The 20,247-nt window shown below is 41.6% G+C and overlaps 2 protein-coding genes across 2 annotated transcripts in view; one reads left to right on the top strand and one right to left on the bottom strand.

Moving 5' to 3' along the window:
* The window catches only part of LOC119895906 (Fc receptor-like B), a 119,752-nt gene that overhangs the window by 85,116 nt on the left and 14,389 nt on the right, over positions 1-20,247 (top strand). The gene's annotated exons all lie outside the window — the stretch shown is intronic.
* On the bottom strand, positions 1,065-14,182 carry LOC119918164 (serine protease 33-like). The gene is made up of 7 exons (XM_038738744.1): positions 14,094-14,182; positions 13,038-13,058; positions 12,766-12,928; positions 10,695-10,969; positions 7,843-7,988; positions 7,509-7,761; positions 1,065-1,231 (listed from the first exon to the last, which is right to left on the bottom strand). The coding sequence occupies exons 1-7, from the start codon at positions 14,146-14,148 to the stop codon at positions 1,065-1,067; spliced, it is 1,080 nt and encodes a 359-aa protein (XP_038594672.1). The 5' UTR covers positions 14,149-14,182.

Genomic DNA, 20,247 nt, shown 5'->3' on the forward strand with positions numbered 1-20,247 from the left:
GTTCATGAGAACAAGACGAGAAAATATTTTAATACTATTTTGAATAAATATTCAATTCTGAAATATATGATTACGGCAGAAGATTTTGAGCATCTAACAATTTATTTCCTGCATTCTGGAGACATTTTCCGCTGCAATTTATGGCGGAAAAGTTTGATCTATATAAAAGGAAACTCAATTCAGGTGGCAGGTGGCAATTCAAAACATAAATATATAATGGAATATAATGCAGTAATCAGTAGCTTGTTTTGTTTTAGCTAAAGCTACTTCTTTTGGGCGATTTGCATATCTATCTTCTTTATTTACATTGCATTGAATGTTTTCTTATTGTGCTAATAAACCTTCTCAAAGCATTTTCATTTGTTAGTTAACATTTCTTGTTGGTTGCAAGACAATTTTCAGAACATAAATGCTCATCTAAGATTACAATACTTAAGGATCATTGAGTAATCAACCGTATGTCTTTGACACTCCAGCCGAACCTCAAACAGTTTGAGCTTAACCAGCTATTTGCTAGTTTTTGCCCATCTGCCTGCCTGTTTGCGTTGCTTTGCTCATTCTTCTTTTCTCTCCACCTGCCTGTTGCCTGGTGAACATTGGACCAAATCTTTGCAGGACAAGACCGCCTGTAAGTACAGTAAGGAAGGGATCACAGGGTTTATACGTATTTTTAATTTGTTATTATGGAAATTAGCTGGTTTAACCAGAATATTGCTCCACCCCCTTCTGGTTAGCTCTAGATCTACATGGGGCAAAAATGAACCCTAAAATGCAGCCTAAACTCTTGCTTAAGGGCCTCTTTTCCATTTTCTCCCCTGGATCGTAGAGCAGTTCTTCCCAACCTTGTTGGCTGGGGACCCCTCAAAAATGAAGTATTGTCTGCTTGCTACCAATCATCACAGGTTGAAACAATTCTTCTTGAATAATGATGAATGATAAAATCATTCAACTCTGAGCAGCAAAGGTCTGAGGTCACCACCCCAGGTTGGAAACCACTGTCTTAGAAAGGCTGTTTCCAGGACTGTGTGGCATGTTGTTTTCTGCTGTGACCCTATCCTCACTAGTTACCTTGTGATGCAGTTAGCAGCTGTCAGCACCCATTCATTGTTAATGAGGGTTCCTCCACAGAAGTGGATTCCAGAGCTTTGCAGACTGGCCTGCCAGGGCCAGCTGCCTGCAGAGCCCACCAGTCCTCCAACAATCTTAGTGTTGAGCGTAGGCTGACCACACACTGAGGAGGGGGACAATAAAGACACAGGGTGAACAATCCAGGGTTGACAGCAAATACAAACAATAATGAAACTATTAAAAAGAAGAAGAAGTTAAAAAGTAAGCATTTACCGTGTTTCCATCTAATTGTCATGTGAATTGTAAGCGGATTTTTGTCCCATAAAAGAAAACAAAAAGTAAATGCGAAATAGCTGAACCAGAGACAACCAGATAAACAAACAGCCGCATGGACCTGATGGCCATTGAGCTTAGTAAAATGGAAAGTGATCCTCAGGAAAGTGTTTCAAGCGAGCAAGTTGCTACCAGCCATATCTCTGCGCGTTATGGGAATATCCGGCAAGACGCCGACAGCGGAAACAGCTGATCAGATGTGAGTTCACTACATCAGAATTTATTCTGCTAAAGTGTTTCCATCTCCCATTTAACGCATCAACTATTTTTCAACGACAGTTTCTTAAAGAACAATTTAAGAAGGAAAACTGGTATCATTTGGAAGAGGTACAGAAATCTAGGCAGGACCACCATTTTAATTATATTAACCCGCCCTGCAAGAGAGATCGGAAGAGCCGACCACCGTGTTAAATCCACCCTGGTTTTATCAGTGAGAGGGGCAAAATTATGCTTAAAGAGGCTTTAAAAATTTGAGACATTTGAATTCCTAAATATGTAAAGGAAGAGTACACTTTTACCAAAATTCAATCTGTACCCAGAGAATCGACCAAACGTTTTGAGACTTTCCAGAATCCTTGGAATAGACACATCTGGGTCAGTGATGTACAGAAGAATAATGTCCACGTACAACGATAACTTGTGAATAGTGGGACCATGACAAATACCTTTAAACTGTGCATCGGACTTGAGCGCAACAGCTAAGGGTTCTATCGCAATGTCGAACAGGAGGGGGCTGAGAGGGCAGCACTGCCTAGTACCGCAATGTAGGGGGAAGTAGTCTGACGTGTCATTGTTAGTATGCAGAAAAAAGGTAGGACCATTCAACACAATCCAAAGCTTTCTCGGCATCGAGGGAGACTACCAATTCGGGAAGGATTGCGGAATGCTCTGAGTATAGCACGTTACATAGACGCCTGACGTTAAAATATGACAGTCGATTTGCTATAAAGCCCGTTTGGTCTGAATGTATAATGCCAGAGGTCACTTTTTCAAGACTAATTGGGCGATACGATTTGCATTTTTGAGACTTTGTCTTTTTTTGAAGTCACGGATATTGTGGCTTGGGACAGGGTTTGTGGAAGTACCGAGACTGCATGTAAACATCACAGAGTAGGGGCCCCAGTTTATTTGCAAAAGCCTTGTAAAAATTTGACGAATACCCATCCAGGCCAGGGGCCTTACCACTCTGTAAAGATCTGATCGCTTGTAAAACCTCTGGAGTTGTAATGGGTATTTCAAGTAACTGCCGCTGGTCCGAGGTAATAGTTGGAATATTCAAATTGTCCAAAAAGGAATCTACATCAGCGAGAGGGGTTGCACTCCTAGTTTTATAAAGATCCTGATAAAAGCCTTTAAAAGCTGTGTTGATCTTTTTTGAGTCTGTCTCAATTTGCCCCAACTGTATCCTAATCTCTGATATTGCACAGCTAGATATCGATTGCTGTAACTGATGGGAGAGTAGTCTGCCCGCCTTCTCCCCGTGTTCATAAACGAGCTGTCTTGTTCTTAGTATCAGCTTCTCTGTTGCCGCAATTGAAAGGGTCTCAAACTCTGACTGATGAATGAGTTTCTGCTTGTACAACTCAGCAGAGGGATTGTTGGCATACTGCAAATCAAGCTTTACTATGAGTTCAGTAAGTTCTCTGAGTCTCTCCCCGCGCATTCTGTTCTTATTTGCTGTATACAAAATAATTTGTCCGCACAGATACGCTTTAACGGACTCCCAGATTGTGGACTTTAAAAATAGAGACAAATTTGCAAAAGTCAGATCTCAAAATTGGTTGAGTAGCACGATCAGTTTGCACCGGCGAGTGATCAGAGATTACAATAGCATATTTACAAGCGGTAACTTTTAAGTTTTATCAAGTAGAAAGTAATCCATCCTCAAATATGAATGATGGACAGGTGAGAAAAAGGAAACGCTTTTGGCAGTATTCTCTGTAGCACGCATTGTGTCTGACAGACTGTAAGTTTGAAGAAATGATTTAAGCAAGGACGCAGATTTAGAGAGCCTGGCCGTATGCCGTGGCCTGGACCTATCCAGGTTGAGATCAAGAACTAAGTTAAAATCCCCACCCAAGATTAAATAGTGACTACCAAGATCCGGCAGCATACCAGTGAGCCTAGTAAAGAATTGTAGGTTGTCCCAATTTGGAGCATAGAGATTAACGAGAATAACTGGAGCATTAAAAAGTTTACCTGTGATGATTAGGAAACGACCATTGATATCAGATCCAACATTGGTAGAAACAAAAGGAAGATTCCTCTTTATAAGTATCGAGACACCCCTGGCCCTGGAGTCAAAACCCGAGTGATACACTTGAGAGAACCAACTCTGTCTTAGTTTTTCACATTCAGTGGTGCGGAAATGTGTCTCCTGCAGAAGCACAATATCAGGTCAAAAAGTCTGAAGATGACTAAATACCCTTTTCCGTTTGAGTACACTATTAAGACCCTTTACATTCCAACTAATAAAAGTAGTTGAAGGAGGTTTAGTAGTATAGGCTAACTTACAAGAAGACTCCATGACCATGTTAGTGAGGAGTATACATGTGGTGTACAATAAAAAAGTGAACACACCGAAGTAAAACTGCAGCTGAAAAGACAACATTTAAACATATCAAACTACCCAGCAAAACGTTCCTTCCCGAGAAGGAAATAACCACCCCCACAAGAGCCAAAACCTAACATGTAGTATTAGTCTAATACCGTGTACTCACACACTGTGCTAAGGTTGCTCCTACAGGGAATATAAGTAGGTTAAAATAAAACGATATCCAACAGGATATAATCATAAGAGTACAGCAACAATATTTAAGTGCAAACATCACCAGTCAAAAAGGCCCCCAAATGGCAGTGTCTGAATTAAAATACAAAACTCAAAACAGGTGAAAGCACTACAGGGGCTAGCTAACATCACAGTATCAGTTTCTCAGCAGACAATTAAGCTATCATATTAATATGACATACTCAGCCATCATCCTGTTGAGCCCCCTCCACCAAGTGTTTTATCACATAGTCCTTTGCACCAGCCGGATCCGTAAAAATCTTCTCACCTAGGGAGGAGGTTCTTCTTAGCCTCGCTGGGTACAGCATCCCAAACTTCACGTTACGACAGTTGCGAAGGAGATCCTTGACACCTCTGAAAGTCCCTCTTCTCTTCACGACTGTACGTGGCAGGTCCGGAAAGATCAAAATGGTGTCACCGTTGTAAACCAATGGGCCCCTCTTTGCCGCCATTCGGAGCACTCCCAGCTTCTCCTGGTAGTAGTAGAACTTCACAATGAATGGCCTGGGTTGTTGTTGTCTCAAATAAATAGGCTGCAAGCCCCGGTGCGCCCGGTCTAGGGTAGGAGTAGCGTCTAGGCCCAGAACCTCCTGTAGCAGCTTAGCCACGGAGACGACGGGACGGGAGCCTGCCTCAAACTGTTCCTTTACACCGAGTATACGAATATTGCAGCGGCGTTGTCTCCCTTCCAAATCTTTCGTCTTATCAGTGAGGGTTATAACACTATCTTTCAAAGAGTGGACTTGCTCCTCCAACTCGACCACTCTATCGGAGTACAAGTTTGTGGCCTCCTCCAAGTTAGTCAGACAAACTTGACTAGCATCGGAGTTAGCGGCTAGCGTCTCAAACTTAGCACTGAATTCAGCCCGAACACCTTCAATCTGGTCCACTAAATGGGTACGCAGGGAATCAATCATCTTGTTAAGAGCCTGCATCTTGGATTCCACATTTGAGTCAATCCTTGCCAGCACAGATTGTTCAGAGTCAGCTATAGCTGCCATTAGCTTAGCCATATCCTGGGACGCTGCATTACTATTGGATATCATTGAGGCCTCCGACTTTTTTGAGCTTTTTAATCTGTACATGGCGAGACAGCAGTTTTTAGTTACACCAATACTTACTGTATTGTTTAAGGGGCTATGTAGTATTACACAAAGTCAGATATCACAGTATTTATGGAAAAAAAGAAGTTTATCCGTGCGGAGCAAATGGGTGATACGTCTTTACATGACGCTGCTAAAGAGCGTCCCCCCCATCAACCTTTTCTAATGTGACACTTTAAAATGCACATAAAATAACAAACAAAACAAAATAATCCTGTCATCTCTCAGCTAACAGACTTAGAAAATCAGTTTCCACTTCAATAACCAAAATGTTTCAGCTGTCTTCTTCTTTTATTACGTCTTATGACCACCAAGGGTCACAGCCTAACAATATATGAAAATATGGGTCGTAATAAGCTGCTTGAACAATCAACCAATTCCGCTGTTTTTACAGTAAGGATAGGCTGAAATTACTGTGTGTTATTGTACTGCTGCTAATCTTATTACTACTAATACTAATGAGTTTTATTAATATTACTAATGTTATTGCTCCGGTCCCTGATGATGCTTGTTGTTGCTGACACCTCCTCCACTTTCCTGGGGCAGCGAGATTTTCGTGCAAAATGCCGATTGAGATATTCATGTCAGAATCCAGTATTTTGTCACCCTATCCATGCTACACACCTCTGTGAAGCTAAGAGGCTCAGCTAGAATCTCAAACCAACCATTTTTATCCACACCAAACACACATCAAGCACCAAGCATCTAAATGAGCTTATATCCAACATATTTTGCTCTGTAATCACTGTACATGGCTGCAGTTATTGCCATCCAGATATCTCTCATCTCATCGTACCCACATGACAGACCACTCTAAAGAAAGCTGAGAGCCTCTTGCGATCAGCTGCGTAACTCACATAACTCAAATAGCCAAACTCACAGACTAATTAGCTGGACAACAATAACAACAAACGCATCAATATACATTTACAATTACAACCACTGACTTATTTTTGCTGTTTTCCTGTTTTTAGTCCAAAAGCAGCTCTTTTGTTAACAAAAATGCTGCCGTGACGCCATCGTGGTGTTGCACAATACCTTTTAGCTCTCTGCCAGCTTCCTTCCAACTTTGACTGCAGCAGGCGAAAAGTGTTGCTTTGGAACACACGGTTTTTATTGCCATCTGGTGGTCAACTCGTTGTAGGTACACAGACATCAAATGAAAGGTCTGCTCAAAGAATCGTCTGTCGCCTCATTCATCACTGTGGGATGTTCTGTTCTCAAGCATTACATTTCATTTATTCATTAGCTGATGCTTTTCTATACATGCCGGGGGTCGCACGCCTCTGGAGCAACTAGGGGTTAAGTGGATGGTTGTTGTTGGATTGGATGGTGGATTGAACCCCAAGCATGGGAGTTCTTTTGGTCATCGGAATATTGATCAATATTCACTGCTTTTATCACTATTTCAATGTTTTGGAAGCTTTATGTAATTTGGAACATGGTTGTATAGACAGAAAGTGTTTTTTAATAAAACTTCCAGTAAAAGTCAACATACAAACAGTAAATATGGCCAAAACATGGACATTTGCCTGCTATATTAAAAAAAAAAGTATAATACCCGTTGTATATTAGTTTCTTTTCATCAAATGTACAGTTACAATTGTATTCCAGGTGTAGTAGAAGATATTCAGTTGCATCATAATCTTCACGATGATGGTTTTGATGGTGATATTGCCTTTGAAATATAGATTATATACCAGGCGAGGATGAAAATATCTTATTTTCTTTTATTGCATCAACCTTTCAGGTATGGAAGAATTACAATGTTAATTTACATTGGATACATATTCCTTAGCTTCTGACCTATCAGAAGAGAGCAGAATTATGCATCTAGGTCTGATGGTTGAGGAGTTGTTACTGATAAATTTTTGGGTTTGTTATTTTAGGTGTTTTTCCTGGAAAGAGGTGGCAGTTTCCAAGACTTAATGTAATAAACACATGAGAGTAGTAGAAGTTAAAGGGGCATGCCGCTGATTTTGCACATGAAGGTCAGTTAACTCTTTACAAAGAGTACTCCTGTGATCTCAAGTGTATAACATTGTTGTTTTATAAACAACCATAGTACTTCCATGAACTTCATTCTGTGAAACAGTAAATGAACACATTGCCATTCGAATAAATTCTGAAACAGAATATGAAACATATTTATCTAATAGCTTTCCAAGGTAAAATGTAGAGTTACAAATCAAAGTCTGGACATGGTAGGCACTTACCTTGGGCTATGGGTGGTGGCAGGGCAGGACAGGTGACGCTGAGGTCACCATCGGTCCCTGTGGAGGTGAAGGTGATGAAGCCCGGCTGGTTGATGGTGATCTGGCTGTTGATCCAGGACTGATACTGGGACACTCGGGTGTAGCCTGATGGGATATTAGGCACTGCGCAGCCCTTATTACTGAGGAAACTCGTGATTCCCCCCTGGATCCAGCGACCGCCCTGCTTGCTCACCAATGGACCTCCTCCATCCCCCTTTACGGAAAGAAACATTTAGGAGAAGGAGTCATTGCAGAAGGTAAAATCAGACTCGAACACAGGAGTAAAACTGATCACCTGACAGATGCCCTTCCCTCCAACATTTAACCCGGCGCACATCGTGTTGTTTGTGATCAAACTCAATCCGTAGTTACAGGTACACTCTCTGTTTCCAACAATCGGCAGCTGCACCTCCATTAGGTTTTGTGGGAAAGGCAGGGACACTAAAGAGACACAAATTTAGTTTAATAAACAAGTGTTCACATGTTTTAAAATGGCCTCACACAAAATGAGCAGTTTACTAAATACATCAGTGCTCTGTGGCACACCTCAAGTACACCTCGATGGATCAAGCAAACATTTTACATTTTATGTAGAGCAGGTCTAGATTGTACTCTTCATATTATTATGAACACTTGCCAACTGAGACAAGGAAAGACTCGCTTTTAGGAGGTAGAAAGACCTCGAACGGAACTGTGACTCAGGTTTGGTGGCCATCTGTCTGAACCGGTTGGGGCTGAGGGAGAGAGAGAGCCAGAAAGAGCGTTGGATAGCGAAAGAGAGAGGGTGAGGGGATGATCCAACACAATACCCACATAGAACTGCATAAACAGTAAAAGTGGTTGTGGTGCAGACAGAAAATAAAATTAAATAAAATGATTCAAGTAATATTAATGTTGTTGTTGATAATAATAATAATAATAATAATAATAGGATTAATAATAATTGTAGCAGTGGCTGTCGAGCGGGAATCCCGCAACCACAGATCCAGACTCCACAGCTCCAGAGCCAGAAACACCTGCAGGAAGTGATAGGAGGAGAGAGGAGAGGGACAAAAAAGCACAAGACTACCGGAAAGGGGAGAAGTTGTGTTAGTAACATGCAATAATGGGATGAGGTTGCATACAGAGGGAGAGAAAGTAGAGGAGAGAGGAGCTCAGTGCATCATGGGAAATCCCCCGGCAGTCTAGGCCTATAGCAGCATAACTAAGGGATGGTTCAGGACTCACCTGAGCCAGCCCTAACTATAAGCTTTATCAAAGAGGAAAGTCTTAAGCCTACTCTTAAATGTGGAGATGGTGTCTGCCTCCTGAACCCAAACTGGAACCTGGTTCCACAGGAGAGGAGCTTGATAGCTGAACGCTCTGGCTCCTAGTCTACTTTTGGAGACTCTAGGAACCACAAGTAACCCTGCATTCTGGGAGCGCAGTGCTCTGGTGGGGTAGTAAGGTACTATGAGCTCTTTAAGATAAGATGGTGCCTGACCATTAAGAGCTTTGTAGGTAAGAAGAATGATTTTAAATTCTATTCTGGATTTACTGGAAGCCAATGCAAAGAAGCTAAAACAGGAGAAATGTGATCTCTTTTCCTGGTTCCTGTCAGAACACGTGCTGCAGCATTCTGGATCAGCTGAAGAGTCTTAATGGACTTTTTCGAGCAGCCTGATAATAAGGAATTGCAGTAATCCAGCCTAGAAGTAACAAATGCACGGACTAGTTTTTCTGCATCATTTTTAGACAGGATGTTCCTGATTTTCGCAATATTATGTAGGTGAAAAAAGGCGGTCCTTGAAATTGAAATCCTGTAAGATATGGGGAGTGTTAGCAAGTATAAGCTAACTGAAGCTAACCTCTGTGGCTCCTTTTTTACTTCTGTACCACAAGTTGTTTAATTCTTCTGCTCATGTGGGTCACTTTCAGGCTGTGGATATCCACACTGGAGTCTGATGTGGGCAACATTTAAACTATAATGTGAACTGTCAAACAAAACAATCCAGCGGTCTCATTTATAAAACTGTACGTAGAAAATACTCCTAAAGATTGCGTACGTTCTAAACACAGGAAGTGCGTACCTACAAAAATATCAATATTTATAAAACATGCGCAAGTTTTATGATTTCCCTTTATAAATCAAAATCAACTTGACTCCATGTCCGACCCTTCAAACACCCATAGTTATCTATAAATGGTCAGTGAAAAGCCCCTCATTAATATTAATACTTACTGACTGCATGAAGAAAAGGAGGCAAATTCTGACAGAAAAGCTAAAAAAAAGAAATGACATTTGTTTTAGTGAAGCTGAAGTTGTTTGGTGGGTAAAATGCGCACATACAGGTACATACAACTCTTGTGAACCGGAGGAAAGGGGGCACCAAAGCTCCACCCCCTTATAACCGATCTGCAGGAAGGTGCATCCCTCTTGAGTTGTGACGGAGGTGGAGGGGGACACATAAATGCAACATGGGATGACCCAGGTACTAATTTGGATTCCCCCCGTTTGAAAAGAGAGTAAACCAAATGCATTTTTATTGCGCACTTCAGGGAAAATCAATCAAATGGGTATTTGTTTATTCAGAAAGTCTTTAAGCCCATAACACTCTGATGTAATATTTTGATTTATTACGCATGGTTCAGACTTTACTTGCATATTCGTCCTTCAAGTTTGTTTTTATAGATCACAGCCTTTGCTTGGGAAGTGGTGTACGCACGTTTCCAGCCCTTTTTTTGTACATACGCACCGTTTATAAATGACACCCCTGATCTGGAAAAAAAATGGGAATTGAGCTTTAAGGCCTGCAGTGTGAACGTAGCCAAAGCTACTCATATTTCCAGTCAACGGGCTTTATAGTACAGATCTGTGTCACATCTGTATCTCCCTGCCTGTGTGTGTGTAGGGGGGGGGGGTCTCTCCTGTCCTGATTACCTGATGTGTGTCACCTGGTTGTGCCCCAAAATGCTTGCTTGCTCGCTCTTGTAGAAATGGTTTTCAGTCATAGTAGGATGTTGAGAGTTCTGCTCGTCTCTGTGTGGTTGCATTTACCAGTTTTATTTAGATTTAGTTTTGCATAACAGATTATAACCTTTGTTTGAATTTTCCAACCATGCTTCCATGTAAGCCACATAATTCTGCGCTCTTCCTTTCTGACCCACCTCCAGTTCCAACATTGCCCCAGCCGGTGACCCAGGAGACAGTGCCCTTGTAGAAGGTGCTGCCTGTGGCTGCCAGGCAGACGGGCTGGACGTAGGCGTTGAATGTCACCGGTGAGGAGAGCTTCAGGAGGCAGATGTCGTTTTCAAAAGTTCCAGGGTTAAAGTTGGGATGAATGATGATCTGTGATACTGCCCGAGACACTTGATTGGGGTTTGTTCCCTGTAGACTCTGGAGACCCAGAACCACAGTCAGAGTGCTCGTGCCTACGCCTTGTCTGAGTTATCAGAAGAGAAAAAAAGAGTGCAACGTCCAGTTTGTATGGAGCTTCATGTTGCGACAGGGAGATTCAATTCCCACAAGTTATATAAATGATTCCCTCATCTTAGTCGTTCACATGCTCAATATCCTTTTTCATGACCTCTAGTGCTAATTCCATAAGTTGTTCCCTCAAATTTTTGATTAATACTTCAGTCTGCACATGTAGCTAATCTGTTCTTTGCATCTGTTGATGTGGAGACTAGGGCCCCAAATCCTGTTTACTTTGTCTCCAAACAAGCACGGGCACATTATCAGCGCGAGGACACGCAGTCCGTTAAAATGTATTTAAGTTTTTCTTCATTGCCTTCATGTCAAGTTATTTCTGTCCCTCTGCTGTCATGGTAACGTAACGTTACACCGCACAACGTTCGACTGTTTTCTGTTAAAACGCAACGTATGAGCGAGAAAACAGCTGAATCTAACAGTACTGACGATGTGTGACTGTCGGCACAGTCTGAGAGTCGTCTCAGGTGTTCTCTTTGCCCAACACTGACGCAGACATACATTGAATTATCATATGGCAAAACATTTTAAGTTTTAAGTAAAGTAGCCTGATTAATGTCTTTTGTTGTTATTATCACAACAGTGACATGGAAATTGGATTAATTTTAAGATTTTATCATTGTCATTATTCTAATGTGCTTCATCAGGATGATTAAATGAAATATAGATTTATTGATTAGACATGTGTTTGATATTTATTTTGGATAGGCAACTTTTTTTCTATGGAATACACAAAATTAGTCGTTTTAATTGACTTGAAAAATAATCGTTACGTACAGCCCTAGTGGAGACCAACAGCAAAACCATCTTCTCTCCCAGTGTACATGGCAGTCCAAGCTTAAACTCTATTAACTCCAAAGAGAGAGGGGGAACAAATGCACATGGAATTAAGAAATGTCTATCTCTGGATGATTCATTAATGGGGGCAACAGGCAAAGTTCTGGGGGTGTAGCTAGCATATATCCAGGCCAAGACTTCCTTTTACATGCAGTGGTCTTTAATTGTCTCGATAATAAGTTAAGTTAATTGAGGAAATAACAGAAAAGAAAAATCTTTCTAATAAAATGAAGAAAGTTGTTTTTTCTGCTTTTGTTGTTCAGACTGACAGCGAAAACATTTTAACAAGACGGCAAATCATTAAATGAATCGCATATAAAACTTGGCAGTGATACACTTGAGTTTAATCAGGACTATCTGTCTTCACTCTGGTATGAAACAGTGTTGCGATGAATCAGATCAGTACGATCAGCTGTCCAATCAATAACGGCTATACGATAAAGGGGCGTGTCGATCAGTAAAAAAAAAAAGAAGAAGACAAACAACAGACTTGAGCTGCACCCCATGTTTACAGTCTGATAAGCAACATGTGATGTGAGAATGGACTTGGAGACGTTTATGACCAGATTGTTTCACAAGTAACCAGTTCACAAAGCTAAAAAAAGCTAAATCATTGTCTGACGAAAGCCAATGGGTTCAGAGATTGCATTAGCGGCATCACGATCCACCTCTGTTGCTCCCCACACCGACTGTTGCAACCTGCATGCAATCAAAGCCCACTCAAACCTGATTGGTTAATACCAGTCGGACTAGAAAACAGAACACTTCGGATGCCTCTCAGGACCTCTCCGATTTATCCTGCAACCCCTTAGAGAGATTCCTGCCCCAGGTTGGGAACCACTGCCTTGGACAGGCTGTTTGCGACTCTTTATGGCATGTTGTTTTTGTAGCGGCCCTACCCTTACTGCTTACCTGGTGCAGCATTGAGCAGCAGTCAGCACCCACTGATTGTTAATGAGGGATCCTCCACAGATGTGGGGCTCTGAGGTTCGCAGACTGGCCTGCCAGGGCCAGCTGCCTGCAGGGGCCACATCTCCTCCGACAATCCTGGTGTTGAGTGTTGGCAGACCACACACTGAGGAGAGAGACAAAGACAAAATAGGAAAATAAGAAGAATAGAAATATGTCTAAAACGTTCCAGTGACAGACAGGAAGTAAAAAAGAGAGTAGAAACTTTGACTTACCATTCAGTTGTGAGTGAGACTCTGAAAACACAAAACAAACAATATTTGATACAGAAATTGTGTATTTATTTATGTCTTAGCTATATTGAAGTGATATTTGCATGGGAGGAATTTTGTCATCATTTGTAACATTTCTTACTAAATTCATTCAAACACAGAAAAACGTTTAGCCCTGTCTTCTCTCAGCTAACAGGATAAACATTTTTGCATTTGTTAATCCTTATTTTTCCCAATTTCTGCCACATTCAGAAAAAAAAGCATTTGCTGTTACATGGAGGAAGGTTCACTCTGCTCGTGGATGATTAACTGTTCAGTGAACAGATGTTCTTCTTCTCCTCAGTTAAAGATTTTCAAACAAATCTGTAGTCACACAGTGTCGGTACAGTGACCATCTGTTTCTCTAATTTATCCACATATCCCTGGATACAAAAGTTCCATAAATGACTTAAATTAAATCCACAAATATTTCTTTAATTGCATGCTTACAAAAAACTCATACTACAAGGACAGACTGAAAAGAATAAGACGTTTTTAAGGTGGCTTTAAGTTGCAGAATTATATGTAAATTCTGTGACTTTAATTTTAAAATCAAGCACAATTGAACGTAACTAGTTAGCTTGTACTAAACTGTGGAATATTTTAAAGGATGGCCAGCAGGTGGTCTTATAGACTTCAGCGGGTCCTGAAGATGGGGCTTACCACTTAATGAAAGATCTAAAATCTGGATCAACTTAAAACTTTTTAATATTTATTTAAGAATGTTCTGCAAGTGGAAGATTTTGTGTCTGTTTCATGATATCTTGTCAATCAGAAGCACAAATCACAGGTGTGCAACAGGATGCATAGATTTACTGTAACTTCATAAATGTTACTGTGGGGTGAAACTAAATTAGAATCACATTACGTTTTGCAATAAACACAAACTTTAATAGACAAAAGAGACTGTGCATGAAGTTAAAAAAACTACACGTAGAGGTTATTGCAATGTTTTTCACAATTAGTATACCATTCAAATTACTCATCATTTTGTACTAAATCAGTGAGGAGGGTTCTTACCTTGTGTCAGGAGAGTCAGCAGAGTCGCCACACAGATCACTTTGTAGAAAGCCATCGCTGTAAGTACATATCATCAGATCTGCACCTGCATAAATACTCTTTTTCTCCCCTCCCTCCCTCCCTCCATGTCTACCTCCAACACAAGCCCAGCTGTCCAGCGACACGCCCAAAATCTCACCTATAACATGTTTCACAAAAATGTGTTTTGGACTCAAATGGAACCCAGATCTTCAAGACCAGGGCCCCTATTCTGTTTGCTGGGAGGCACAAGAGGCTCATTGTTCTTTTGTGTGCTTTCTAGCAATGAATGCAGTTTTTTCTATTATTTTCACACATGGGGACACTGCACAGCTCATGTGTCTGATGGACAGGATGAACATTGATAAACCGTAAAATGAGGACAGTCGGGAAATTGACAGATTATGTTTCCAGCATGTTTTCTGGAAAAGGGGAGGTTTTTTTTGCTGTGTTCCTTTTCTCCATTACTACATGAGCTATTAGAAGAGGTGTGTGCTCACATGCCTAAGACGTAAAAGTATTGGGAAATTGTATCAAATTGCTCCTCGTCCTAATTAGTTCATCCTCATGGGTAGTATTATATGGGGAAAGAATACAGCTTGCAAATTATTTTATATTTGAATGAGAGAGTATGACATGCCTTAGACCGCAGCTGAAGGTGAGCAGCTTTTAAAATCACGCATGGACTTAGCGCGTGACGGCCTTTTTTAATGCAGTTTATGGTGCAGGCTCATAAGGAAAAATAGCTTTCATGTATTTAAACCATCACCATTGAGGGAGGACCCAGTTTTTTGATAATAACTTCTACAGTTTTCAACTAATCCATCTTCTATCATAAAATTGTTCCCTTAAAAGTGTTTTATGAGCTTTTCACATAATATATCTGATGACAAATTAGAGTTCTATTGTATTGCTTGGGAACTTTATCTGTCAATCTTTTGTTGAACGTCATAAAAATGCGCCACCCACTAGACCGCTCCTGTATCCATCTGTGTTTAATACAGGATCACATCTACATTTACATTTACTCATTTGGCAGACGCTTTTATCCAAAGCGACTTACATTTGAGGAACAACATAAAAGCATCAACAGAGCATCAAATACAGCACAAGATCTACAACTGACAATACCTAGTAAAAAAGGGCAACAATAAATACTACCAAGAACTAATAGCACAAATTGCATCAATGGGGTAAATTACTAAGGAAAGAAGTAAGAGTTAACAAAAAAGTGCAATCAGTACAAGAGCGTTGTAAGGAGACAGAAGAAGAAGAGCACAGGAAGAGAACGTTAGAGAGGTTATCAGAGGAAGTGTTTTCAGGAGCTTCTTGAAGTCAGAGAGGGACGCCCCTGCTCTGATGGCGTGTGATAGCTCGTTCCACCATCGTGGTGTCACAGATGAGAGAACAGGGACATCGATTGCTGTGTGAAGCTGGGTGGCATACTAAGTGACGTAGGGCCTGATTTGATGTTGTGTAGAGCAAAGCGGCACGACTGAGAGACAGCAGCAACATGGTCTGAAAAGGACAGCTGGTCATCAATCATGACACCCAAGTTTCTCACCACCCTGGTTGGAGTGATGGTGGAGGAGTCATCTGTGAAAGAAACAGGGTGCTGCGTGCATGCAAAGACAAATGGACCCAACATTCCTTTTAGAGACACAGGACGGGTTTCTATAGAAATATCATGAAAAAGAGGGTCTTGTTGCTGAAGGGGCAGTGTGAAGATACAAGCTGGAAACTCACACTGGCTATCACAGGGACTGCTGGAGCCATTTCACTAACATCACAAAGTTAAAATGAGCCCAGGAGAGAAGAGACAAGGCAGTTTAATACAAAAAGAGATGTAAAAGAAGGTTGGTTTCAAACATGCAATGCATGTGAGTATGAAGGTGGATCTTGAACTTTGAATCTGGAATCAAGAATTTCAAGTGGCAACAAACAGAATCTGATTGAGAATAAAATAACCTTCACAACTTTAAAAATCTGTGTTCTCTCTCGATGGGGATCATTATTTTCTAAAACTAAAGCAGATACGCAGCCTCGGCCCACCGCCTAAGAGGGCAATATAAACAAGACAATATTCACATGCACTGGTCCGGTAAAAAGAATCTTGAAGTTGTTCCTGTCATACATTCATCACACCTCATTGTTAGACATTCACCTGTGAACATAGCTGACCTGTTTGAGGTGCCAAATGATTTATATGGGCAGTTCAAAGGTATGACATGGGCCTGATGAAAGATGCCACACATCTGATAGTTCATCCAAAGTTAGATTTTTGATGACTTGATCATTTTGATGATGTTTGAGGCAATATACACTCAAACAAGAAGCACTTGAAGCTAATAAACCTGTTTTTGATCTTGTATCCACAGTCCATTGGCTGAAAATCTCATTCATTGATGACCTAATGATTCAAGAAAGAGGCAAATCTCTCTCAGGATTTCTGTTTTGTCTGAGTTCAGCTGGAGGAAATTATTTGACATCCATTTCTTAACTTCACAAAGGCAGTTGTTAAGTGAACTCAGCATTCCAGGGTCTGGAAGTATATTTGTGTGTCATCAGCATAAATATGAAAAGAAATGCCATGTTTATGGATAATATGTCCAAGGGGAAGCAGATACAAGGAAAACAAAAGGCACACCATATTTAACTGGACAGAACGAGGAGACATAGTTGTTTACAGACACGCAAAACTTCCTATTTGACAGGTAGGATGAAAACCATTCTAGGGCAGTACCAGAGATCCCCACCCAGTGCCTCAGTCTGTCTAACATGATGTTGTGATCAATGGTGTCAAAAGCAGCGCTAAGGTCCAGGAGTACCAGGACTGAGCACATACCTTCATCAGCAGACATTAAAAGGTCATTGGTGACTTTAAGCAGGGCAGTCTCAGTGCTGTGGTACTTCCTGAAACAGACTGAAACTTTTCAAATATTTTGTTATTTTCCAGTACAGTGAGCAGCTGTTTGGACACAATTCTTTTTAGAATCTTTGCAGTTTTAAAATTGGTCTAAAATTATGTGGGAGGGAGGGATCTAAACCAGGTTTCTTTAAAAGTGGGTTCACGCAAGCCGTTTTAAAATAATCAGGGACACAACCAGTAGATAGGGAGCTGTTGAAAACAGAGATCAAATGGGGCCCAACAGAATCTATTACTTTTAGTAAAAATTTTGTAGGTATTATATCAAGTGGGCTGGAGGACACTCTCATTTGTGATATTGTTTTTAAAAGCTCAGACAAGTCGATGGGATAAAACTGGTTAAAACTCTCTTGTTGCTGGTGAGGAACCTCTGAGTAAGAGGCCGCGGGGGTAATAGAGGCTCTGATTGACACCACCTTATTGGTAAAATAAGATAAAAACAATTCACAGTCATCATTACTTCCAGCTGAGGCACAAGGAGGGGTTGGGTTTACCAGCTGATCCACAGTCTGTTGGAATCAGACAGGTGTTGGCTTTGGCTCTGAAAGAATGCGCAAAACTTTGAAACACTTTGTTCATTAAAGATGCGACAACACACGGAGCTTGGTGAGGCGGCATGAGTAACAGGCGAATCGCAGCTAAAAACAATACATCTGTGGTCAGATATGGTCATGTCCACTAATTCCACAGAGGAAAAACCAAGTCCAGTGTATGACCACGGTTATGTGTTTGCCCTTTGACATGTTGTTTGAAGTTAAAGGAAGTGGTCATATTTAAAAAGTCAGTTGCATTAACATTGTTGGGGTCATCAACATGAATATTAAAATCGCCACAAAGAACAATTCTGTCATAATTTAAAACCAGAGTAGATAAAAATTCAGGAAGTTCTGATAAAAATCCTCCAGGCGGTTTTGGGGGGCGATAAATTATAACAAATATGATAGGTTGCAGCCCTCCAACTTTAAGAGTGAGAACTTCAAAGGAGTTAAATTCATCACAGCGTACTTGATGACATTTAAAATTTTTCCTATACACGCTCACTAGCCCACCACCACGACCACTGACCCTCGGTTGACTAAAACAATCATATTGAGGCGGACACAGTTCAGCTAGCTGGCTATAGTCATTCATTTGCAACCAGGATTCAGTTAAAAACATAAAATCTAGATTTGCAGACAAGATAAAATCATTTAAGATAAAAGTCTTACTTGACAGAGATCTCACATTGAAGAGAGCCATTTTAAATGAGTTTGTTCTGGGTGCTGGAGTTGGTGCAGTTGTCCTAATCCTTAAGAGATTACTATATTTCTGTGTGGGATGTGTACATTTCGGTTTACTGGTCTATGCGTGATGATGACAGGAATAGAAGTCTGTGGAACAGCGCTGGGAGCAGACGGCTTTACATGCCAGCAGGTGGAGACAGTTGTTTGTGGCAGTGAGCAGAGATCTGTTCAGTGAGCGGTGGTGTGTCCAGGTGTGCTGCATGAATGATGAGTCATTCACGTAAGTCATGTGTGGACCGCACCACATGCTGTATGTGCGCAGCTAACATTTCTGAGCCCCGTTTGTTTGGGTGAAGTCCGTCTGTCTTAAAAAGAGACATTCTTTGCCAGAAAATATTAAAATTATCCACATAACACACGGTGAGCCCTGCAGGCGGACTGGAGCCAGTCGTGGAGGCCAAGGATTCTACTGAAGCGGCCAGCACCGCACCGACTGTGGGAATGGGACCAGAGATAAATAAAAGTCAGACTGCTGAAGAGCTGTGTCATTTGTTCCCACATGGACTATCACTCTTGTGATGGAGGACGGGAGCGACGGCATCAGGTCCTGGAGTTTTTTAAAAATGTCAGCCGTGGTGGCACCGGGGAAGCAGTGAGTGGTACCGTTAAAGAAACGGATGTTTCTGGTTATGGAGTCACCAATTATTAGTGTGGTTGGGGAGAAAAGGGGACGAGGAGATGCGGTTGTGGGGTTCCAGAGCAGGACTGAGCAGAATCTGCTTCAACACTGCGTGCGGACTGAGGATGGACTGTGTGAGCTGCCGAGTGTTGTGTTGGAGTAGCAGTAAGCGACCTGAGAGAAGGGCTACCCGACGGTGCAGGGTGGAGACGGCCTCCGGAGCGTCTGAGCACAGCCTCCTTCAGGATCCTACTGCATCCGCTGGATGGACCGGAGTGTCGTCAGACAAGGCTGCATAGTGGTTGGAGAGGCCGATGTCCGGAGGAGAGGCAGCCCCATCCGAGCCTCTCTTGCAGCCACGGACCACCACTTCAGTCGAGCAGGATGAAAGCCTGGGAAGGTAGAGGGGTCCCAAAACACGGTGTCCTGGATGTTAGCGGTTGCGCTAAGAGAAACAATCTGTTTGGCTTGTACTGAAGCCACATCCATAAAGCCAGTCAGCAGGGAATCTTTCTCTTTGAGTTCCTCTGAAAGTCGTCGGATGTCTTCCATAAGGTCAGCAATCTTCTTGTTCGCTTTCTTAAGGAGTGAGCAGTCCTCATGGGGCAGAGTTATCTCGGCTTGCATAGTCACCGGAGCTTTGTTGCGATCAGTAGCGTTGATCGCGTTTTTACGGTCATCTAGCTTAAAATCCATGTCGGATGACTAAAATCCTTAACCCACGTAAAACTTAAGTTAAATAAAAAGGATATAAAAAATGGAACGAAAAAGACTGGATTAAAACTGGATAAGAGTCCGGTTTAAGACGGAGCTTCCGACAGATGGCTGAAGAAGAGAGGGGACAGTGTTGGCATACTGTCTGAAAAAAACAACCTTATGAGCGAGAGGTGAAAATGTGCCCTCCCTCCAATAGCATGACAAGCTCAAACAAACAACAGTGAGTGAGGTGCTGAAGGAACTCACCAACAAGGATTCAACGATGGAACGCAGATCTTCAAAGTCACAGCACCCATTCTGTTTGCTAGGATGGAGGACCAATTATTTTTCTGTGTGTGCTTTCTAGCAATGAATGTAAAATTTTCTATTATTTACACACATACAGAAAGACTCAATACATCGCACAGCTCATGTTTCTCATGGGCAGGGTGAACATTTTCAGGAAAAAGAAAGTTTCCAGCAGGTTTTCTGGACAAAGGGAGGCTGTGGTTGCTGTGTTCCCCTTCTCCATTACCATCTGAGCTGTTTGAAGGGGTGTGTCCACACATGCCTAAGGCTAAACTTGCTGACGGGAAATGGAAGGATTCAAAG

This window comes from Micropterus salmoides, unplaced genomic scaffold, assembly GCF_014851395.1.
Source record: "Micropterus salmoides isolate LMB-PRFRI ecotype aquatic unplaced genomic scaffold, ASM1485139v1 Ms_hic_scaffold_10, whole genome shotgun sequence".
NCBI classification, from domain to species: Eukaryota; Metazoa; Chordata; class Actinopteri; order Centrarchiformes; family Centrarchidae; genus Micropterus; species Micropterus salmoides.